General features: G+C 44.2%; 1 protein-coding gene and 1 long non-coding RNA gene across 8 annotated transcripts in view; one reads left to right on the forward strand and one right to left on the reverse strand.

The window, feature by feature from the left end:
• The first annotated feature begins 43 nt into the window (after positions 1 to 43).
• The window catches only part of CPSF7 (cleavage and polyadenylation specific factor 7), a 22,323-nt gene continuing 3,781 nt past the window's right edge, over positions 44 to 18,585 (forward strand). The window contains exons 1-9 of one of the 7 annotated variants that reach the window (XM_059404463.1): positions 44 to 133; positions 749 to 867; positions 7,222 to 7,440; positions 8,269 to 8,372; positions 8,751 to 8,923; positions 11,806 to 12,220; positions 12,721 to 12,839; positions 15,042 to 15,210; positions 15,865 to 16,032. In XM_059404463.1, the coding sequence (XP_059260446.1) occupies positions 814 to 867; positions 7,222 to 7,440; positions 8,269 to 8,372; positions 8,751 to 8,923; positions 11,806 to 12,220; positions 12,721 to 12,839; positions 15,042 to 15,210; positions 15,865 to 16,027 (1,416 nt within the window). In that variant the 5' untranslated portion in view covers positions 44 to 133; positions 749 to 813 and the 3' untranslated portion in view covers positions 16,028 to 16,032. Of the gene's footprint in view, positions 207 to 748; positions 868 to 4,065; positions 4,203 to 7,221; positions 7,441 to 8,268; positions 8,373 to 8,750; positions 8,924 to 11,805; positions 12,221 to 12,720; positions 12,840 to 15,041; positions 15,211 to 15,864; positions 16,033 to 18,585 lie in introns of those variants that run through there. The other 6 variants (XM_059404481.1, XM_059404468.1, XM_059404461.1 and 3 more) reach the window with 6 other exon arrangements.
• On the reverse strand, positions 1,603 to 11,798 carry LOC132020353 (uncharacterized). Its single transcript, XR_009404952.1, has 4 exons — positions 11,683 to 11,798; positions 11,466 to 11,504; positions 10,784 to 10,889; positions 1,603 to 1,900 (listed from the first exon to the last, which is right to left on the reverse strand). It is a non-coding gene; the product is annotated as an uncharacterized LOC132020353 (long non-coding RNA).

Raw genomic sequence — 18,585 nt, forward strand, 5'->3', positions numbered from 1 at the left:
GATGCGTCCCTGCGTCTTGCGGAAGTGGCTGTGCGTGTGACGCCAGCGGCGGGGGGGGCGGGACCTGGGGCCGAGAGCGGTTCGCGCGCTTCGGGCCTAGTCCGGACTCGCCGCCGCCGCCGCCATATTCCCGGTAACGGGGGCGCGCGGCCGTGGGCCGGCTGGGCCGGAAGAGGGCTCGGGGCCAGCGCTGAGACTGGGAGGGGGTCGGTTGAGTTTGGGGTAGCCGGAGTCGGCGGGCGGGGAGGGGTGCGGGCCTTTGAGGGAGGAGGCCGAGGGCGCCGGGCCGAGTCTGTGGGGAGGGAGCGGGGCGGGCCTAGTTGGGGGCGAGGACTAGGCCTGGATGGGGAGCGGAGGCGGCTGGAGCTCCACGACCCGCGGGGACTCTAGCCGGGACCGCTTTGGAGCCTAGGCAGGTGCAGCGGGCTGGGGCTGCGGGCTTTGCCGCCGTCGTTCTTCCCAGCGCCGTCCCAGGGCCCCTAGGAGCAGAGGCCTGGACTTTGCCGTCGCGCCACGGGCAGCTGCGGCGCAACTCGGGTCGGGTCCGAGGGTGATGGGCAGCGAGCCCCGCGAGCCCCGGCGGCCTGGGAGAGCGAGGGGCGGCGCGAGGCCGGGGGCGGGGCGGAGCGGAGCGGGTGGACCGAGCTTGGGCTGCCGGGATGCTGCGTCTCCGGAGACGGGAGGTTGGCAACCATTGCTCTCCTCCTAGCCCGGGACCCTCATGCTTTCTAACTCTTGCCTCTTTCAGGATACCGCAGTGGCATCTTCCTTACTTCGTCCGTTCTCCGGGCTCGCGATCTTCCTTCCGGAGCCATGTCAGAAGGAGTGGACTTGATTGATATATATGCTGACGAGGAGTTCAATCAGGTGAGGGGTCATCGGGAGCGTTGGGATTTCCTGGATCTGCCGAAGAATCACTTTCGTCAAACTTGCAGTGGTTCCAAGCTGCGGCAGGCCTTGCTAGGCCTGAACATCCCTCTATCGGGTCTAAAATTTTACTCTGTCACAGACTTTCAAGACGTTTGATCATTCCGCTTATGTTAATTTTAAGCTCCCAAGGCTTAATTTTACAGGCTTTAAAAGCAAATAAAAATTAGGTTTAATAGAATGGTGAATCAACCTGTGGAACTTGCTCCCCCAGGAGGCCAAACTTGGGTGTCAGTCTCCTCAAAGACTAACCACACTTAAAAATCACACTTAAGTTTGCTGTAGTATTCATGAGGACAGTGTTGATACCTGTTCCTTTGCGGACCTTTTTTTTTTCCCCTTTTGTGAGGGAGAGGTGGGAAGACGGGGAGAGACTCTTAAGTGCTCCTTGCCCAGTGCAGAGCTGATCACAACCCTGAGGTCACGACCTATGCTGAAATCAAGAGGAGGCTTAATGCCCTGAGCCACCCAGGCATCCCCGTTTGCGATTCTTTGAAAGGGCAGCTGGAGAAATTTGGTCCTCTTCTCCGTAAGATGGTGCAAAAACACAGTAGAAGACGTACTTTAGCATTTAATCGCAGCTTCATTCTGACTGTTTTGGGTCTGTCTTCCTTCTCTAAGTAGTTTGATTCTAGTGTTAAGAGGTACATAGGCATTTTGGTGAAATAAATTTTATTGGTGAATCCAATTGTTTTGAGGATAGAGGTAAAGGTATTGGATAAACCAGTTAAAAAGCACTTGTAGACCCCCTTATATACCCTGGGTTTGTTGGTTAGCTCTTTGTTATGTTAAGGAACATTATGTAATGATTTCCTTTGAAATGATAATCTAACATATTGAGGTCAATCTCAAGAATGTTCCATAGTCTCTTTAAAACTTAATAATTATCTTGCCCAGATTGTTTTCAGTCCCATTTTTACTTGATTAAACTGGTTCTTCCCATTAGGTTCTTTCAGTGGGTATACATAAGGACCTGGAAAGAGGATAAAAAGATTAGAGAAAGTCCGTCCCCTGGTTAGACCTTGACTTTTATACAAGGCAACAGAGGTTTTATACATGTCATTTTCTTTACTTGGCAGAAGTATACATTTAACAAAAAACACATTGTCCTGTTTTAACGTGGAGATTTTAGAACACAAAAGTAGGACAGTATAGTGAGCTTGTACCCACCAGCGTCACCAGTTAATTTGTTTAATTGCCATTTTCCAGGTCTCCTCAGGTAAACTGAGTCTTCTACATGTGACTACCAGTTGACCTAAAAGTTACTACCGTGTGACTACCAGTTGACCTGTATTTAGGTCAACTGGTAGTCACATGTAGAGGACTCAGTTTACCTGAGGAGACCTGGGAAAATGCGGAAAAAAACTTGTTAAGTTCAAACAAGTCAAGTAATTATGGATGAAAAGAAAGATTTAGTATAGGAGTGTAGTTACACACCATTGTTTTCCGTTTACTTTGAATCAGATCTTTATTACTCTTTACAAGTTGTGGGTTGCTTTTGTTTTGTTTTTAATACAAGACAGGAAGAAAAGAAGGAGGTTCTCATAGTATTTATTAATAATAAAAACCCTTCTTCCCCCTTAATTTCCTTCTCTGGGTTGATAACAATGTTGCTGATTCATTTTGAGAAATAGGCAGAATGGTGCAGGTCTAGCCACATTTGGTCTGAAAGAATGGAAGTCCATAATTTCTTAAGCAGTGTAAGTTGGAGGTTCTAGTCAAGGCGCAGGCCTTGTCTAGTGGTCACTGTTTTGTGAGGATAGAAGTCATTGGCCTCAATTGGTTTTATCTCTTCAGTTAGAAAAGGCTTTTTTGTGAGTTTAAGATAGGCCAAAGATGGCATGTGGAATCTAGTAGACATTTATACTGAACAGCTAATATTTAATGCTTGGCACGGTGAAAGAAATATAGATTTTGAATGTTTTCTGTCCATTTGTGGAAGGTCCAGGAGGGGTGTCGCCCACTGCCCACCCCCCATCGCCCCCAGTGAATTAATTTTTGGTAAAGCTGGATTTAGTGTAGTTTGGGGGCTGCTAAAGAAATGATTAAAGTTCTGTTTGGCGGGGATTGTTAAAAGCAAGGTTAGACTGAAGGCAGCCAGTACAGATAGCATTTTAGAATGTTTTAGGAATATTAAGGATTCATCCCAAGCTGACCCATGCACGAGAACCCTGTCACATGTACTCTGCTCCCCGAGCAAAATGAACACAGTCCCTGGATGGAACCTGTGGTTCTGGCTCCCTGATCTCTTATGCCATAGGCTGTAAAAGCCTCTTTTGCAGAGCTGCTTTATTCCTGTCACACTGGGAGTTGAAATTCACAGCTGCTCTCTTGGACTGGGGAGAAGCACTCTGAAAAAGTGAGAGCTGCCACTTTACTGAGTGTTTAGCCTCTTAAGGGAGACGCTTTGCACATTGCCCAATTCTGTTTGCCACTTCCATCAATGAGTGCTTATTGAGCAATTTCTGTTAGTGTCAGGACTAGTGAGCGAACAGGGACGAAATGGATCCCTGTGTTCAAAAGAGGTTCCATTCCTGGTAGTTGAGGACAGTGGATAGCAGGGAAGGAGGGCATACGGTGAGGACTAGACATAGTCATTATAAAGCCAAAAACTTTTTTAGAGCTTTTGTTACAATTAGAAGAACAATGGTATCAAATAGGTGGATTTGAGAACAATAAGTCTTAGCTTTTCTTACTTCCCTCAGATATCAGGAAAAGGTGGTTGGAGGGTAGAAACACTGAGCATACAGGTGGAGAAGTTCTTATTTAAATTCAAAATTGCACAAGTTCTTTTGTATCTAAAAAGTTTCAGAGACCTAATTCTTTCTATGCTATTAAGCAAAATTTTTCTTGAGATTTTCATTTAGTTTTAAATACATACTTACTTTTTAATCTCCCTGGAATGAAACCTTCAGCATCAATGCATGTAAAACATTGTATTTTTCATTTAATTTGTAGAATTAGATTTTGCTTTAATCTAATTCAACACTGCATAATCACCAGCTCATATATGGTAATCAGAAAAACCTCAGGCCCTTAACCTGTTTTTCTGTTTTACCAGCTGAAGAAGTTAAAATGCATTGGTGTTGCAAGTAGATTTAAATCCAAACAGAACTTGATACGTTGTTTCTTCAACAGACTCCTCAACAGGCCTGCTCTGTGCATCAGAACAGTTCCCACCAACTTTTTTGAACCGAGGTTCTATGGCCCAGAGAAACCATTTGAATCTTGTGACAATTTTGGATTCATTGAATCCTTTTGTGCTTCTTAAAGTGGTAAGGTAATCCATATACAAGGTTCTTCAAGGCTTGAGTCTTTCGTGCTCTCTAAGGGTTCCTGAAAGAGTAGATTGTTGGCGTAGGCTTGCAGTCTGGGAGATTTCCTGGTGATGTGTGTGGTCTCTGAGCTGTCCGATCTGCGTGTTAGTTCACTGCCCAATTATCAGTGGTAATTTTGGTATTATAAATTTTAGACATGCATCTCTGAATCCCAGATACTGCCTGGAAGGAATTCCAGTTTGGTTCCACTGAGTATCCAGAATGGTGTGTTTCTTTATTCCCCTTTATGTTTTACTTCAGAATCCTTGATTTAAATTTTAAAAGTGCCCTGGAGTGAAGTAGTGCTCTCTAAGGATTAGAACATCAGAGAGGATCCAGTGGTTTCCCTCTTTTTCCTTTACCTTGACCCATAAGGCATATCCCCATCCATATATATGTATATATACATCCATATATATGTATATATACATATAGTATATGAATAAGTGAATAAATGATTTTGTTTAAAGTTGCAGTTCTTTGAGACAAAAGGGCTATGAAGTATTTTACACTCATTGTATTTGTCAAATTTTTAGCACTTCATTTAATTTATTATCCACCCTGTGCTCTCTGATGTTCTCTTCTCTTCCTCTTCTTTACATACTCTTTTTATCCAAGATGCTTATTTATTTGTAATTTGACTACATAGAACAGTCTTTCTGTGCTCACTTGTCTTCATTCCTTTTCTTTGATTTTTTTTAAGATTTTAGTTTTTTAATTTTAGAGGGAGAGAGCACATCAGCAGGGGAGGGTCAGAGGGAGAGGGAGACAATTTCAGTTAGACTCCACGCTGGGTGTAGAGCTCATGGGGCTCGATCACGAGATCACGACCTGAGTGGAAACCAGGAGTCTAACTCTTAACCGACGGAGCCACCTGGGTTCCACACTGCCCCCACTTTCTTGTTTTTAAATTCCCTCTAAAAAGTCTGTTTTGCCATTCCCTCTGATATTTTTACAAGGTATAAACTCTTCTCTTGTGGGGTTTTTTAGAGTATTTGTAGTATTTGAAATTATTTTTGCCTCAGGAAGTAGAATACTTTCCCCTTTCCTGTCAGAACAGTGATAATGCTATTTTTGTGTGTATGTTCTTCCATTGTACTTGAGATGAACTGAGAAACTAAAAGATGATTTCCAGAAGTTTGTGATATTATATAGGTCTAGGAATGAATTTTTTAGTGAGTCCCCTCTCTAGTCTCACTTTAGAATCTACAGTTCTTATGATGGAATTGAACAGAGAAAGTTACTGGAGCTTCCCGTCTTGAGTTGCATTGGAGGAAGTGCTCCCTTTCTTCAGGGAACTAGACAAGTTACTTAATTAGGTTTTTCCTTTATTCCTTTTTTAAAAATACAGCAATGATGTGAATGAGCTATAGTTCCCTTAAAACACTTTGAACATCTGTCTCTGTCATTTTGGCAGCATCATCTTTAGCACTGTTGGGATGTTTTAGAATATTACCTGAAAAAATACTCTCGATCCTTAACATAAAAAGAGCTCCTTGAGATAACATCACAAATCTGAAACATTAAGATTTCCTGGTAGTAGCTCTTATGGTTTTAGGACTTGGGGTATATGGTGTTAATTTGGCTGCTATAAGAAAATACCAAAAACTGGGGGCGCCTGGGTGGCTCAGGTCATGATCTCAGGGTCCTGGGATCGAGCCCCACATCGGGCTCTCTGCTCAGCAGGGAGCCTGCTTCCTCCTCTCTCTCTGCCTGCCTCTCTGCCTACTTGTAATCTCTGTCTGTCAAATAAATAAATAAAATCTTTAAAAAAAAAAAAATACCAAAAACTGAGTGGCTCATAAACAACAGATTTACTTGTCATAGTTCTGGGGACTGGAAGGTTGAAGTCAGGTTTGGGTGGCAGAGAGGGCCCTCTTCGGGTTGCAGAATGCCAGCTTGTATCCTCATGGATACAGAGCAGGGCAAACAAGCTCTTGGCTTGATGAGGTTCCACCCTCAAAACCTGGTCTAATTGTAATTCTTTCCCAAAGACCCCACCTCCTGATACCATCACATTGGGGAATAGGTTTCAACATAGCATTTTTGTGGGAACAGGCAAATTCAGCCCATGGTAGCAATAAACAAGTAAACCTAACACATAAAGTATACTTCGCATTATGTTTTTGGAGTACATGTTCATGTTGTAAATGCTTACTGTGACATAGCTTATGGTGTGGGTGTTTGTCCTTTTTTCTGACCCTTAGATTTGAGAGAACTTCACTGTTTTTGTGTATCCTTGAACATCTCTGGTGTTGCTCCGAAAAGTCTCTTATTTATTAAAAGAGTCACAGTAATGTATTGGAGCTGCATTATCATCCAAGAAATAGTAAGGGAAAATCTCCCAGAGTATTCTTTTCTCTTTTTAAAAAATGTTTCTTTGATGGTTACTAGAAAGATGGGTTGTTGAGTTTTAGAGCTTCTCTGAGTCATTTGTGTAAATCTGAAAGTTTAAAACAGTAGCTCTGATTGTTTTTTTTGCATTCTGGGTTCTCACTTTAATATGCTTTTCCCCTGCTTTTTATTTCGAGATGAATATATTTTCATTAAATAGAGTAGTAAGTTTTCTGTAACTCTTGATTTTGGAAGTAGCACAAGATGTGGAAAATAAGTTTTCGTTAATCTTATATGTGGCCCTTCAGAAGCTGACCTCATTGACAACAGTAGCAGGTGCATCTTTATGCATTCTTAATTTGTTTTTATAATTATCATGTACCTTTTGATTCTTACAGTTGGCTGAAGCTGGAAACATTGCAGACTACTAACAGGGTCTTGAGAGAAAAACCTACAGAAGCATAATTCAATGGAATGGTTTTAAGTGAAAAATTACTCTTACCTAGTTTCCTAGAGTAGAACAGGGAAGTTTTTGTATGTTGTTTTATCAAGTATTTGACTGTGGATTCTAAGTAAGCTAGAATAAAACAGAACAAATCCAGTGGAAGGTCTGCAAACCCACCTTTGCCAACCCATCTCTTAGGACCCAGAGTTCAACAATACAGATCAGATTGACCTCTATGATGACGTGTTGACAGCCACCTCACAGCCCTCAGATGATAGAAGCAGCAGCACTGAGCCACCTCCTCCTGTTCGCCAGGAGCCGTCTCCCAAGCCCAATAACAAGAGTCCTGCGATCCTGTACACGTACAGCGGCCTCCGCAATAGGCGAGCTGCTGTCTACGTGGGCAGCTTCTCCTGGGTGAGCATGGGGAACCAAAAAGCCTTCTGGGTAGGCTGGAGGGAGAGCGCTGGGAGGTGATGGCATTTTCAAAAACCACTGTTGCACTGTTTTGTGCTCTGATGGGGTTGGATTTCTTTTTCCTGGGATCAGGTTGGATTGATCTCTGAAAGAGAACTATCCTGAGGACGTACTGGTGCCGAAGAAAGCAATAAGTGGGTAGTTGCTTTTTCTGCCATCTTGTTAATGCCCCTGACCCTGGGGCTTTATGTCTAGCAGGGTCATCTGTGGGATGAGATTTCAGAGTGAACACCTTGAACTCTTGGTGGTCATTCGATGGTCCTTTGATAACGATGGGTGACAGGGATCAAAGACCTTGATAGTTTTAGTATATTCAGGGTAGGTGGCGATTGTTGTTTTGCAAAAGTGACAGACATGTTTTGAGGCTGGTGGAGGGAGGGTCCAAATTAGGAAATGTACATACTGAAGGAAAAGTCCTGACAGTGGTCAAACTGTAGCCTGCTAGGTCTCTCACTAAAAGCTGTTAGTAATCATTGTTTTAACTCATGACAAGGTAGCCCAAATGGCGGTCAGAGTTAAAATAGGTTTTAATTTTCTTAATCTCAAAAGATGGGGATTAGGAAGGGAGTGGGGGGCTTTGGAATTCTGGGTGGGTGAGGGTAATCAGAAAAGCCTGCACTAATTGAACTGTTGATGGGCTCTTGGGTTTCTGTGGGAGGTCATGGCTGTGACTAGAATCCTAGGTTTGGGGAAAGGGTTTGGAACATTCTAGGTGGGGAGGGGGTGTAGCTCTTGACATTTCTTCCTTTTCCATCTTGCCGGCCCCAGTGGACCACAGACCAGCAGCTGATCCAGGTTATTCGCTCTATAGGAGTCTATGATGTGGTGGAGTTGAAATTTGCAGAGAATCGAGCAAATGGCCAGTCCAAAGGGTGAGGTCTGGATTTGAGAAGTCCCTTTTAGTTTGTCATCATTAGGATAACAGATCTATGATGTATTTTGGCCCTGGATTTTAATCCCTCTGACCCCTGGCCCAGGTTACTGCCTTGGTTTTGACAGACCACCTTAGAATGGGGACCTAGCTGCAGTGTAACAATGTCCATCCATTGAGGGGCGAAAAGAACTAATTTCTGATTCCAAATAATAGGAAGATACAGACTGACACCTTTTCATTGGTGCTGGTTTTGTGTATGTTGTATTAGCAAGGAGTTTTTGCTTTACCCATTTTCACTAAAAGTGGAAGAGAGTTTCTTTGTTCCTCTCTTGCTTGGCTGGTAGATCTCACTCATTTTTAATTTTTCTTCCCCAAGGTATGCTGAGGTGGTGGTAGCCTCTGAAAACTCTGTCCACAAATTGTTGGAACTCCTTCCAGGAAAAGTTCTTAATGGAGAAAAAGTGGACGTGAGGCCGGCCACCCGGCAAAACCTGTCACAGTTTGAGGCACAGGCTCGGAAACGTGAGTGCGTCCGAGTCCCAAGAGGGGGTACGTGGAGACCATCTGTATGAAGGGGGCAATTTTGTGGGTTTGTTTTCTGTGTGCGGGTTTGTTTTCTGTGGTGTGGGCTCTGCCTCCGGTGTGGAGGAGTTGGGGGGAAGGGGTGGGGGTGGAGGGGGTGGGGGGGTTGGTAGCATGGGCAATTAGTAGACCCAGAAATGAGGCTGTGTACAAAAAAAAGCCCTGCGCTGAGAGGTAGGTTCCGGGTTATAGTCTGGTTCTGCCACTGACTCATTATGTCACCTTGGGGAAGTCACTGTACTGCTTAGGGCCTCTTCCCCTCTCTGAAATAGATACATGATGTTTAAAGTTCCTGTCAACTTTAAATTATGTGGTTTTGTGTAAAAAATCAGTGTATAAGTGAATAGGCTTAATTGTAACATGTGTTCTTTGTAAATTAACAAGCAGCCACCCTAATGTGCAGGTAATATTTGTAAAGATGGCTATAATCTTATCATAAACATGTGCTGGAAGGGTGCTTTGTAAGAAAGCAACCAAAAGGTATGTTGGAAAAGAACAGTTTAACAGTATTTCTCCAGCACTGTCCAGGGGACAGGGTGCCCATTCAGTTACCTGATGTTTTAATTTTTAATCTGCTTGGCAAGTATTTCCTACTAATAAAGCTGCATTACACGACCTTAGCTTGATGCTAGTTTCCCTGAGTTCACCTTACTCCCATTGTTCTGATTCTGTACTCACCAAGCCACCTTCTGATACTAATTTGGTTTCCCAACTAGGCTCTCCTACTGGGAAGAGAATGCGCTGACCAGCCGACACAAGTATTCCGGTCTGCTTGGCAGTTATATTTCTCATTGTAAATTAATAAATTGGCATTCTGGTTTATGAATCAGTCTCTTGTGAGTTTGGTTAGTGTGAATCAATTTTCTAGGGTACAGTCACCCCTGGGTGAACTTCTAAAGTCGAGTTTCTGAATCTGCGAAACATGAGGACCAGACCTTGGATTTTCCTAACTTCACAAGGTGTAGCCACCCTGCAAGGCCTTGTCCGAAGCAGCAAACTGTCTTTTCTTTCTTTTCTGACAGTGAGGGTGACGGGTGGGGATCGTGGGGAAAGTGTCATCACTTGCATTCTGTCATTTCTTAGGTTCTGCTCTTAAAATAGTGCTTTGTATTGATCGGGTGGTCCACTGGGATCTTGTATTGATTGATTGAAGGTGGAGATAGGCCACGTCTCTCTTGCATAGGAACAACTGTTGTTCTCCCTGGATTGAGCGCCTAGATGGTTATAGTGTGAACTCCCATTGCTCTGGGTTAAAAGGCACATACTTTTCTTCTTTAACAGCTTGAATTTTCAAGTTCTTCTGTTTCAGAGCTTTTGTATGATTTGACCCTTTTCTGACTTTCCTAAGCTGCATAAATGTACACAGTTGCATTAGGGATAGCATTCCTACTTGCGCTTAGCTGTTTACTCCTCGGTGTTCCCTTTCTTTGCTGAAATGATGGCAGTGACTGAGTGGTGGTTTTCTGCTCTGTCGCATAGTACAGTACTAAGTACAGCTGGTGGACTTCTCTGCTTAAAAATGGTTGCTCCTCTTGGGATTGTAGCCATAGATACAAAACAGAACCCTTGCACAAGTAGGAAGAGTAGCTAGGAAGATGGCTAACTTTCAGAGGATCCCACTTGCTAATACCTCTTTCTTTGGTTTGAAAGAACTCAGGGAAAAAACAGGTTGCCGTGTGGATGAGACATGAAGCACAAGTGTGCCATGATCGGCACCAGTGATAAACCACAGAGGACAAAGCGAGATGTTTGCTGAGATGATGGGTCCCCCCCAGGCCGGAAACTGGAGTTGGGTTTACCAGCAAGTATAGTTTTAGGAGCACTCACCTTTCTGTCCACATTTGACTGCCAACAGCATCTCTCTGCTTCCAAGACTCCTAAGGCCATGGGATTATGTTCTTTTGGATTCCACATGAACCAGGCTTGGAGTACACTGTTAAATTGGCGAGAGTGAACAAGTTTAACTGAGTGACTTGACAATGGCCAGCCATATCCCCAGCTGTAAACAAGCATGTGTGAGCCCCTCTTGTGCCCAGCACCATACCGGCGTGCTGTGGTGATCCTCCTGTGGGGTACAGTGTTGGGGCCATTGAAATACAGTGGGAGTTCCCCAAATAGGAGGCTTTTGTTGTTGTTGTTGTTGTTAAACTAAACTTTTACTAGGAGTCCCTGCTGTCGGCTGTGCCATCTGCTCCGTCTGTGGGCACATCTTATCTTGGCTTACCTCCCATTTTCTCTCTACTTCTCACTTGACCTCTAGTCTTCTGTGGCATATGTCTCTTCCCCATCCCAGTGACAGTTTTGGTATGTGGATGGGGGAAGTATCTATCCCCTGCCCTTCTCTCACTTATCCCAGATTCCCTGCAAAGAGAAAATTCCAGGTGCCCAGTAGGATAGTACTGATCTCAGGTCAACTAGTACTGGTCAAAGGAGAGAGGCCCTGAACCTCTTGATCAGGGACGGGTGATTTCACATCTGCTTGAATCCGCCAGAAATGTAATGAACGTACTTCCCAACAGTGTCATTTTCTCATGGGTTAATTAGGATCCTGCATTTAGAAATAGAAAACAAATCGAAGGATAAATTAAGTGTGAAGCACAAAGTTCTAGATAAAGAGCATTCTTTGATAGGGAATTGGTGATAACTGCGTTCTGGATTTATGAATTAACTAACTTGCCTCTGCCCTTTCTTTCTGAGGCCAAATAAAAAGGAGTAGATGATTTTACCTTCTTCCTCAGGTGCCTGTCGCCTTCTTCAGTATGGTGTCAGAGGACTGTGGCTGAAGGATCTGGTTCCATGGGTACATGTAAAGGTTTGGGCAGTAACGTTAGTTCTGTTTTCCTTCATAGGAATACCTCCTCGGGCCCATTCCCGGGATTCTAGTGATTCTGCTGATGGACGGGCCACACCCTCTGAGAACCTTGTACCCTCATCGGCCCGTGTGGATAAGCCCCCCAGTGTGCTACCCTACTTCAATCGCCCTCCTTCAGCCCTCCCCCTGATGGGTTTGCCCCCACCCCCAATTCCACCCCCTCCTCCTCTCTCCTCAAGCTTTGGGGTCCCTCCTCCTCCTCCTGGCATCCACTACCAGCATCTCATGCCCCCTCCTCCTCGATTACCTCCTCATCTGGCTGTACCTCCCCCTGGGGCTATCCCACCTGCCCTTCACCTCAATCCAGCCTTCTTCCCCCCACCAAATGCTACAGTGGGGCCTCCACCAGATACTTACATGAAGGCCTCCGCACCCTATAACCACCATGGCAGGTAAGGACTATCTTGTTCCTTTCAGATCTGAGCCAGGTATAGTAGGGTATACCATGTGTTAAGCATTTTATTCTCCCAGGGGAAGTGAGTGTGAATCTCTTGTGTTCTCCCTTGTGGAAACTCTCTTGTCATAGTATTGAGTCCTGGGAAATAGTTAACCATCTGTTAGATAATGTTTTTTATTTGGTGTTTCATTTGCATCTAAGTCTCTTGACCCAAACCATGTCTTCCGCATCCGTTTTTAAGGAGCTTGATTAAATCAAGTGCTGTATGTGGCTGTTAGGGTTTCAGTGAATGTCTAGCGCTATCAGGTCACACCAGAATTACAAAAGAATATGTTGTAAATGCTGTCCTTGAAGAGAATGTGAACACATAAAACGTGAGCAGGCTGAGAAGCGTGTAAGACATTATATAGGAGAGCATGATTAATACTGTATGGTAGGATCTGGTAAAGATAATAAGAAGTGTGGGCAATCAGGAATGGTGTTATTTCTGTGCAGCCGAGATTCGGGCCCTCCGCCCTCTACAGTGAGTGAAGCAGAATTTGAAGAGATCATGAAGCGAAATAGAGCAATTTCCAGCAGTGCCATTTCCAAAGCGGTAGCTGGAGCCAGTGCAGGTAACTCACCCTTAACCTTTGCCATTTTCTCCTTACCTTTAGTTTTTCCGTGTTTTGTCATTTTCATTGGCAAGAAGTTCAGCAGGATAAAATTGGAGCACTGTTAGATTCTCTAGAGTGGCACATTTTGGGTAATATATAGCCTGCTTGAACGGCTTTGGGGAAGCTCTAGTGGTGTTAGTCTGTATCCAGACCTGCCCCATGAAGACAAACTTAGTGACTAGATTATAAATAACTAATAGTATCTGATTGTAGTTTTTGTTGTAGAGTGAAATGCCTGGCCTTGTGGAGATCTCAGTGGTTCATCAGTGGACCTAGTGTCTTCGTAGTACCTAGTATAGATCCCAGGTTTTTTTAGGACTGATACCCCAACTAGATGTGGTTTGATATGGAATCTCTTTATATATTTGGGGTCTAGACAGAACTGCTGGCCTCTCTGTAGCCTATTCTAGAAAGAGGCAAGTCTGTTGGGTGTCATCGTAAGACATAGGATGCCCTTACAGCTAACTTCTGCCCTGCTGTCAGTACTAAGTGGGCAGAACCAGAAGCTGTGACTCGGAGAGCCCTGGCATGGAATCTTTGGTTCTTTATAGGGTTCTGGTCCAAGTTTCACATTATGATATGAGTCATACTCGCTTCCTTCTTGTGAGTTTCCCACATTAATGTAAATGTAGACTGTCAGATCTCCTAAGAAGTAAGTTAACACTAAATATTACCATCTGTTTTCTGTAATTTCTCATCTTTGGCTGCAAAATTTGAATCCACAGAGTAGGTTAAAGACAGGAAATACATGTATTCTCTCTCTTTTTTTTTTCCCCTCCAGAAAACTTTCATTGACATCTGAAGGATTTTTTAATTAGAAAGTAATCTGTGCTCATTTTAACAAGTCCAATATACAAAGGAGTATAAAGGAAATAGTCGTTGTACTTCCTTATCAACTCCTTCACTTAGAGAAATCAGTAATTGAATTTCTATCTCCCTTCCTTTTTGTTCTCATTTAAGTCATTCAAACCACAAATACTTAATGAATGCCTACAAAATAAGCAGAAATTCCCCATCCCAGGAGAGCTGACATCCTGGTGTTCCTGGACCGCCACAGAATCAAAGTTCCTCCACAGTTTCTGATCTTTTCTCACTGCCCTGCACAGAGGAGGCTGCCAGTCCTCATCCCTGGACCCCTGTCCGGTTTCATGCTTTCCTCACATTACCTTCTGTCTGGATGTGCTAGATTTAGCTTGGGAAAGCATTCTGCAAGTACCCAGCCCCTGACCACGATCCCTGAGCCAGGCACTTGCTCACCTTTGGGGAATGAAGGGGCTAGTTCTTGATGGCAGCATAATTTAAAAAATACATACGTATGAATACACTCCACATATAGACGTGTTAGATATACGTTACATATACATGTGTACACATCTGATTATAGATTCAAAATAATTCAGACTTAGAAACGTACTGTGGTAATTAATAAAAGTCTATACAAGGACCACCACCAAGACCACCTTCTACAATTTAGTGTCTGTCCCTCATATTTTTTTTTCTGTGCATATGACAACATATATAGAATTTTTATTCTTTTTACAAAAATGGAATATTGTTTTTGCAGATTTTTAGAAATTAATATATTCTGGACATCTGTCAATATATAATAATACCTAATTTTATCGAGCCCTTACTGTGTGCCTGGCACTGTGCTAAGCGCTTTACGTGGATTACTTTACCTGTAGATGTATTGTGTGCTTTTTAACAACTGTGTAGTATTTTATAAAACCAACATCCCATAATTTATATAGCACCCTACTGAGGGAACTTTTAGGTTATGTCTAATTTTTTGATAAAGTAATGCTGAAACAACATTGTTAAGCATACATACTTGTGAACAGAAGTAGAATATTCTTAGAATTGCTGGGTCAGAAAGTATGCACATTGTTTATTGTAATGGCTATTGTCAGATCACCCTCAGACCACCCTGCTCCGGTTTGTACATCCACTAGCAACATCCGAGAACCTCTGTCTGATTGCAGACCGGTGGAATATAGGTGCCGTCTACTCTTCTACCTGCCACCTAAGCCTCATCCATCTTACCATGGTTCTGTGGGACAACTAGTTACTCTTGCTTTGTGTCCTCCTGAGTTCTCCTTTCGGTCCAGTTAGTTTACTGCCTCTGCTCATCCTTGGCCTTTCCCATCCGTCCCCTGTCAGGGGATTACAGTGACGCGATTGAGACGCTGCTCACAGCCATTGCTGTTATCAAACAGTCCCGGGTCGCCAATGATGAGCGTTGCCGTGTCCTCATCTCCTCTCTTAAGGACTGTCTTCATGGCATTGAAGCCAAGTCCTACAGTGTGGGTGCCAGCGGGAGCTCGTCCAGGTGAGTTGTTGGTTGCTTCAGCAGCCTGCTAGCCGCAAGCAGCCCTCTTCCAGGGATTGGCAGGGGGAGGAAGAGAGCCCAGGGGATCTGGCAAGGCCCTGGCTGGAAGAGCCGGCCTCACCCTGGTGTCTTTAAGGGAACGGAATTAATCAAGCATCTGCATCAACACATGTCGTAACGTCTGCAGTCCGTGTTGTCACCCAACACGGTGAGGCAGCGGGCTGTTTAGGAATATAGACTGGTGGATAGTTAAGAACATGGGCTTTGAAGCCATACGTGCTTGGATTCAGATCTAGTTTTGCTCCCAAGTACTTGTATGGCTTTGAGTATAGCAGTCAGCCAGCTTTCCAAACACTCTTCTCGTCTTTGGAAAAGGGACAATAGCAGTACTTCTCTTACAGATCTATTGTAGAGATTAGGTGAGATAAGCATGTAAAGCTCCTAGCACTGTGCCTGATGCATTAGTAAGATCTCAACACATTTGACTGCTACTATTTTCCCAAAAAAAGACTAGCAGTCCTCAAAGAGCTAACATTCTCAGACATTGGGCCCATAGTAGAAAAGTGGTTCAAATACCGGAAGACGCGAAAACACAACACTCTTGGAAGGCATGTGGTAGGTTCTCCGAGTGAGGCTGAAGGATCTTTCTAATAGGAAAAGACATCGGTCCCGAGAGAGGTCACCTAGCCGGTCCCGGGAGAGCAGCAGGAGGCATCGGGACCTGCTTCATAATGAAGATCGGCATGATGAGTATTTCCAAGAAAGGAACCGGGAGCACGAGAGACACCGGGATAGAGAACGGGACCGGCACCACTGAGCAAGGTGGGACGAAGCCCCGCTGCTGGCTGTGGGCGATCTTATAAAGGAAAAAATACTGATCATGAAGAGTCTGCTCTTTTTGAAAGCGAATTAAGAGAAAGGGAGGACTTTTTGACTTAGGGAACAGAAAATTGAGGAGGGCAGCTTTCCTGCTCTTCTTGCTTGTTTGGAGAAGTCTCACCCTGAAATGGACCTGAGATTGAGCTGGTTTTGTCTCTTGTCCGCCTTAACTGGTATCTGAGAGACAGTTTGGCGTCCGGGCTGAGAACACAGTGTCTGCTCGCCGTGTTGCTTTGTTCTTCAGTTTCCTCATTTGTAAGTGAAGATAGCACGAGCAGCTGTCTCCCTGAATTCAGTGAGACAATCCGTCTGGAGCATTAGCACTCCTGGTACTCGTCACATACCAAGTTCTCAGTAGACGATATCCAGTTATATCTTCACCCCACTAAACTTGCAAGGTGTTTTCAGGAAATTGACCAGGACAGAAAAGTAAGACCACTGCCTACTTGTAGGTTTTTGTGGCACTACATGAATGATTTTTAAGAATTAAGATCTATTAAAAGGATACTGAAACTCAGGATGCTTTAGGAGAAAGCTGATCTGGAAAAATAATCATGTTTAATAATATAGAGACTGTGTGGAGGGTATTTCAGTGGAAGGATATATTTGTTTGGGGAACAAAAAACAAAAGCAGAAGAGTTGTAAGTGGAACTATATTAACTCAGGTTATGGAGAAGTTGAGTTAGGCTTGGCTGGGTTTGGGGGCTCCAGCTGTGTCCTCAGGACTTAACCCCTCCGCGTCCCTCAGCTCTGCTCTTTCTCTGTCTTCATCCTCAGACAGGCCTCAGTGGTTGGGGTGAGGGAGGGGTGGGGGGAAGGCACCACAGCCCCATCATTCTATCCTACCGATTTAGCTAGCCCAACTGAAAGCTCCCAACAAAATTTGTTTCTAGTATATAAGCAAGCAAGAGTAGTTTTGATTCTGTTTCTCTGGAGACCTTTAAAAGCAGTCTAGACTCTGGCTTGGTTCTTGGAAGCTACTGCATGACCCAGATGACTTTAGTATCTCATCTTGACTTTGGTTCCACATCAGGTGTGTTATGAAAATGTCCTCCGTGTGTGTGTGTGTGTGTGTGTGTGTGTGTGTGTGTGTGGTTTTTGCAGTTTGGTTGAGCTGAAGAGATAGTGACTGGCAGGAGGGTGAGGAGCGAGAACGGCTCTCCACCATGCCTTGGGGTGGCTAGACAGGTGAATGGATGAAGACAGGAAGAGAGACCCTTCCGCTCCCTGGGAAGGCCAGGGTAGTTCACCAGCAGTAGCCGGACTGTAAACAGAAAGTGCAGTGTTTGGCCTACTGACAGCGTCCTAACAAGAAAAGAGTTCTGTCCTGTTTTCCTGCCGCCCTTTACTTTGTTGTTTGGCATTATCTGCCATTAATATCCATTAATATAAGCAGTTAGAGCTGGAAATTTCTTTTTACCTTCTTTAGGTGGTGAATGAGTGGGAAATGAGAAGTTAACATTTTTTACCTGCCTGCCTTCTCTGTTCTTAAACCACTCGTTTATTCCACAAAATTTTAGAATGCTTGATGTCACGGAAATCTAAGCTAATCCATATAAAATCAACAGACTGTGCGTTCTAGATACTTCTTTCTAGGTTTTGCAAACAGGTTGAGATTGGGGAGGTACCCATGTATCTCCAGGGCTCTAGGGCGAGTGGAACTCACAAAAAGCTCTGGCCTAATTCGGCCTCCGGGTGGGTGGGAGGGTGAGCATCAGGGTAAACCTCTGTTCCTGTCTCATCCCTTCTGTGGCACCAGCAGCGTTTCCCTGCTCTTGTTTGAGCTGGCACAGCTGCTAGTGTTGCTGTGGGTCTGGGGCCACCCCTTCCTTAATCCTGCTGCTCACAGTGTGGGTCCTTCTGAGTGGAAGAGACTAGAATAGTGACCAGGGAGGTGTTTGTCCGTGCAGAGCATGAATTACAGGCTCCGGGGCCACTTTCCCTTTAGCAGTTAGAACATAGAACTGCATGTCACAGTTCCTGGCAGCTTTGCTTCTAATAGCCTTTTGATAGAAGTTGTGAGATCCACTGACAATTAGTATTTTGGGGACTGAACATCTGAACCTGAAACAGGAGCCGTCATTTTGCTCATTTCTTCTGCCTGTAAAATGGGCTTTTTTTTCCATTATGAGGGTGATGCACTTTGGATAACTCTGAAAAACCTACAACCCAGTAGTTCCCAGAAAACAGTCATTTGGCTGGTACAGGCCTATGACAAGAGGAGGAAAAGGGAACTCTGAAACAGGTTTTCTGGGTCCCCATGTTTTATCCTGTAGATATGTTGCTCATTCCTTCCAGATAACTAGTCCAAAAGAATTGCATCAGGCACCCCAAAAATGTCATTTTCTCACATCTCATCTTAAGGACTCTGCATTCTATCTGCAGTCACCAGGTCCTGACATAGGACGTCTCATGTTGGGGAGATGGTGCCTGGGCCCATTTAGCTGGAGAACTGTGCAAGCTCTGTGTACAACATGTTTTAGTTAGAAAATACTA

The sequence above is a fragment of the Mustela nigripes genome, chromosome 1, assembly GCF_022355385.1.
Source record: "Mustela nigripes isolate SB6536 chromosome 1, MUSNIG.SB6536, whole genome shotgun sequence".
In the NCBI taxonomy this organism is placed as follows: Eukaryota; Metazoa; Chordata; class Mammalia; order Carnivora; family Mustelidae; genus Mustela; species Mustela nigripes.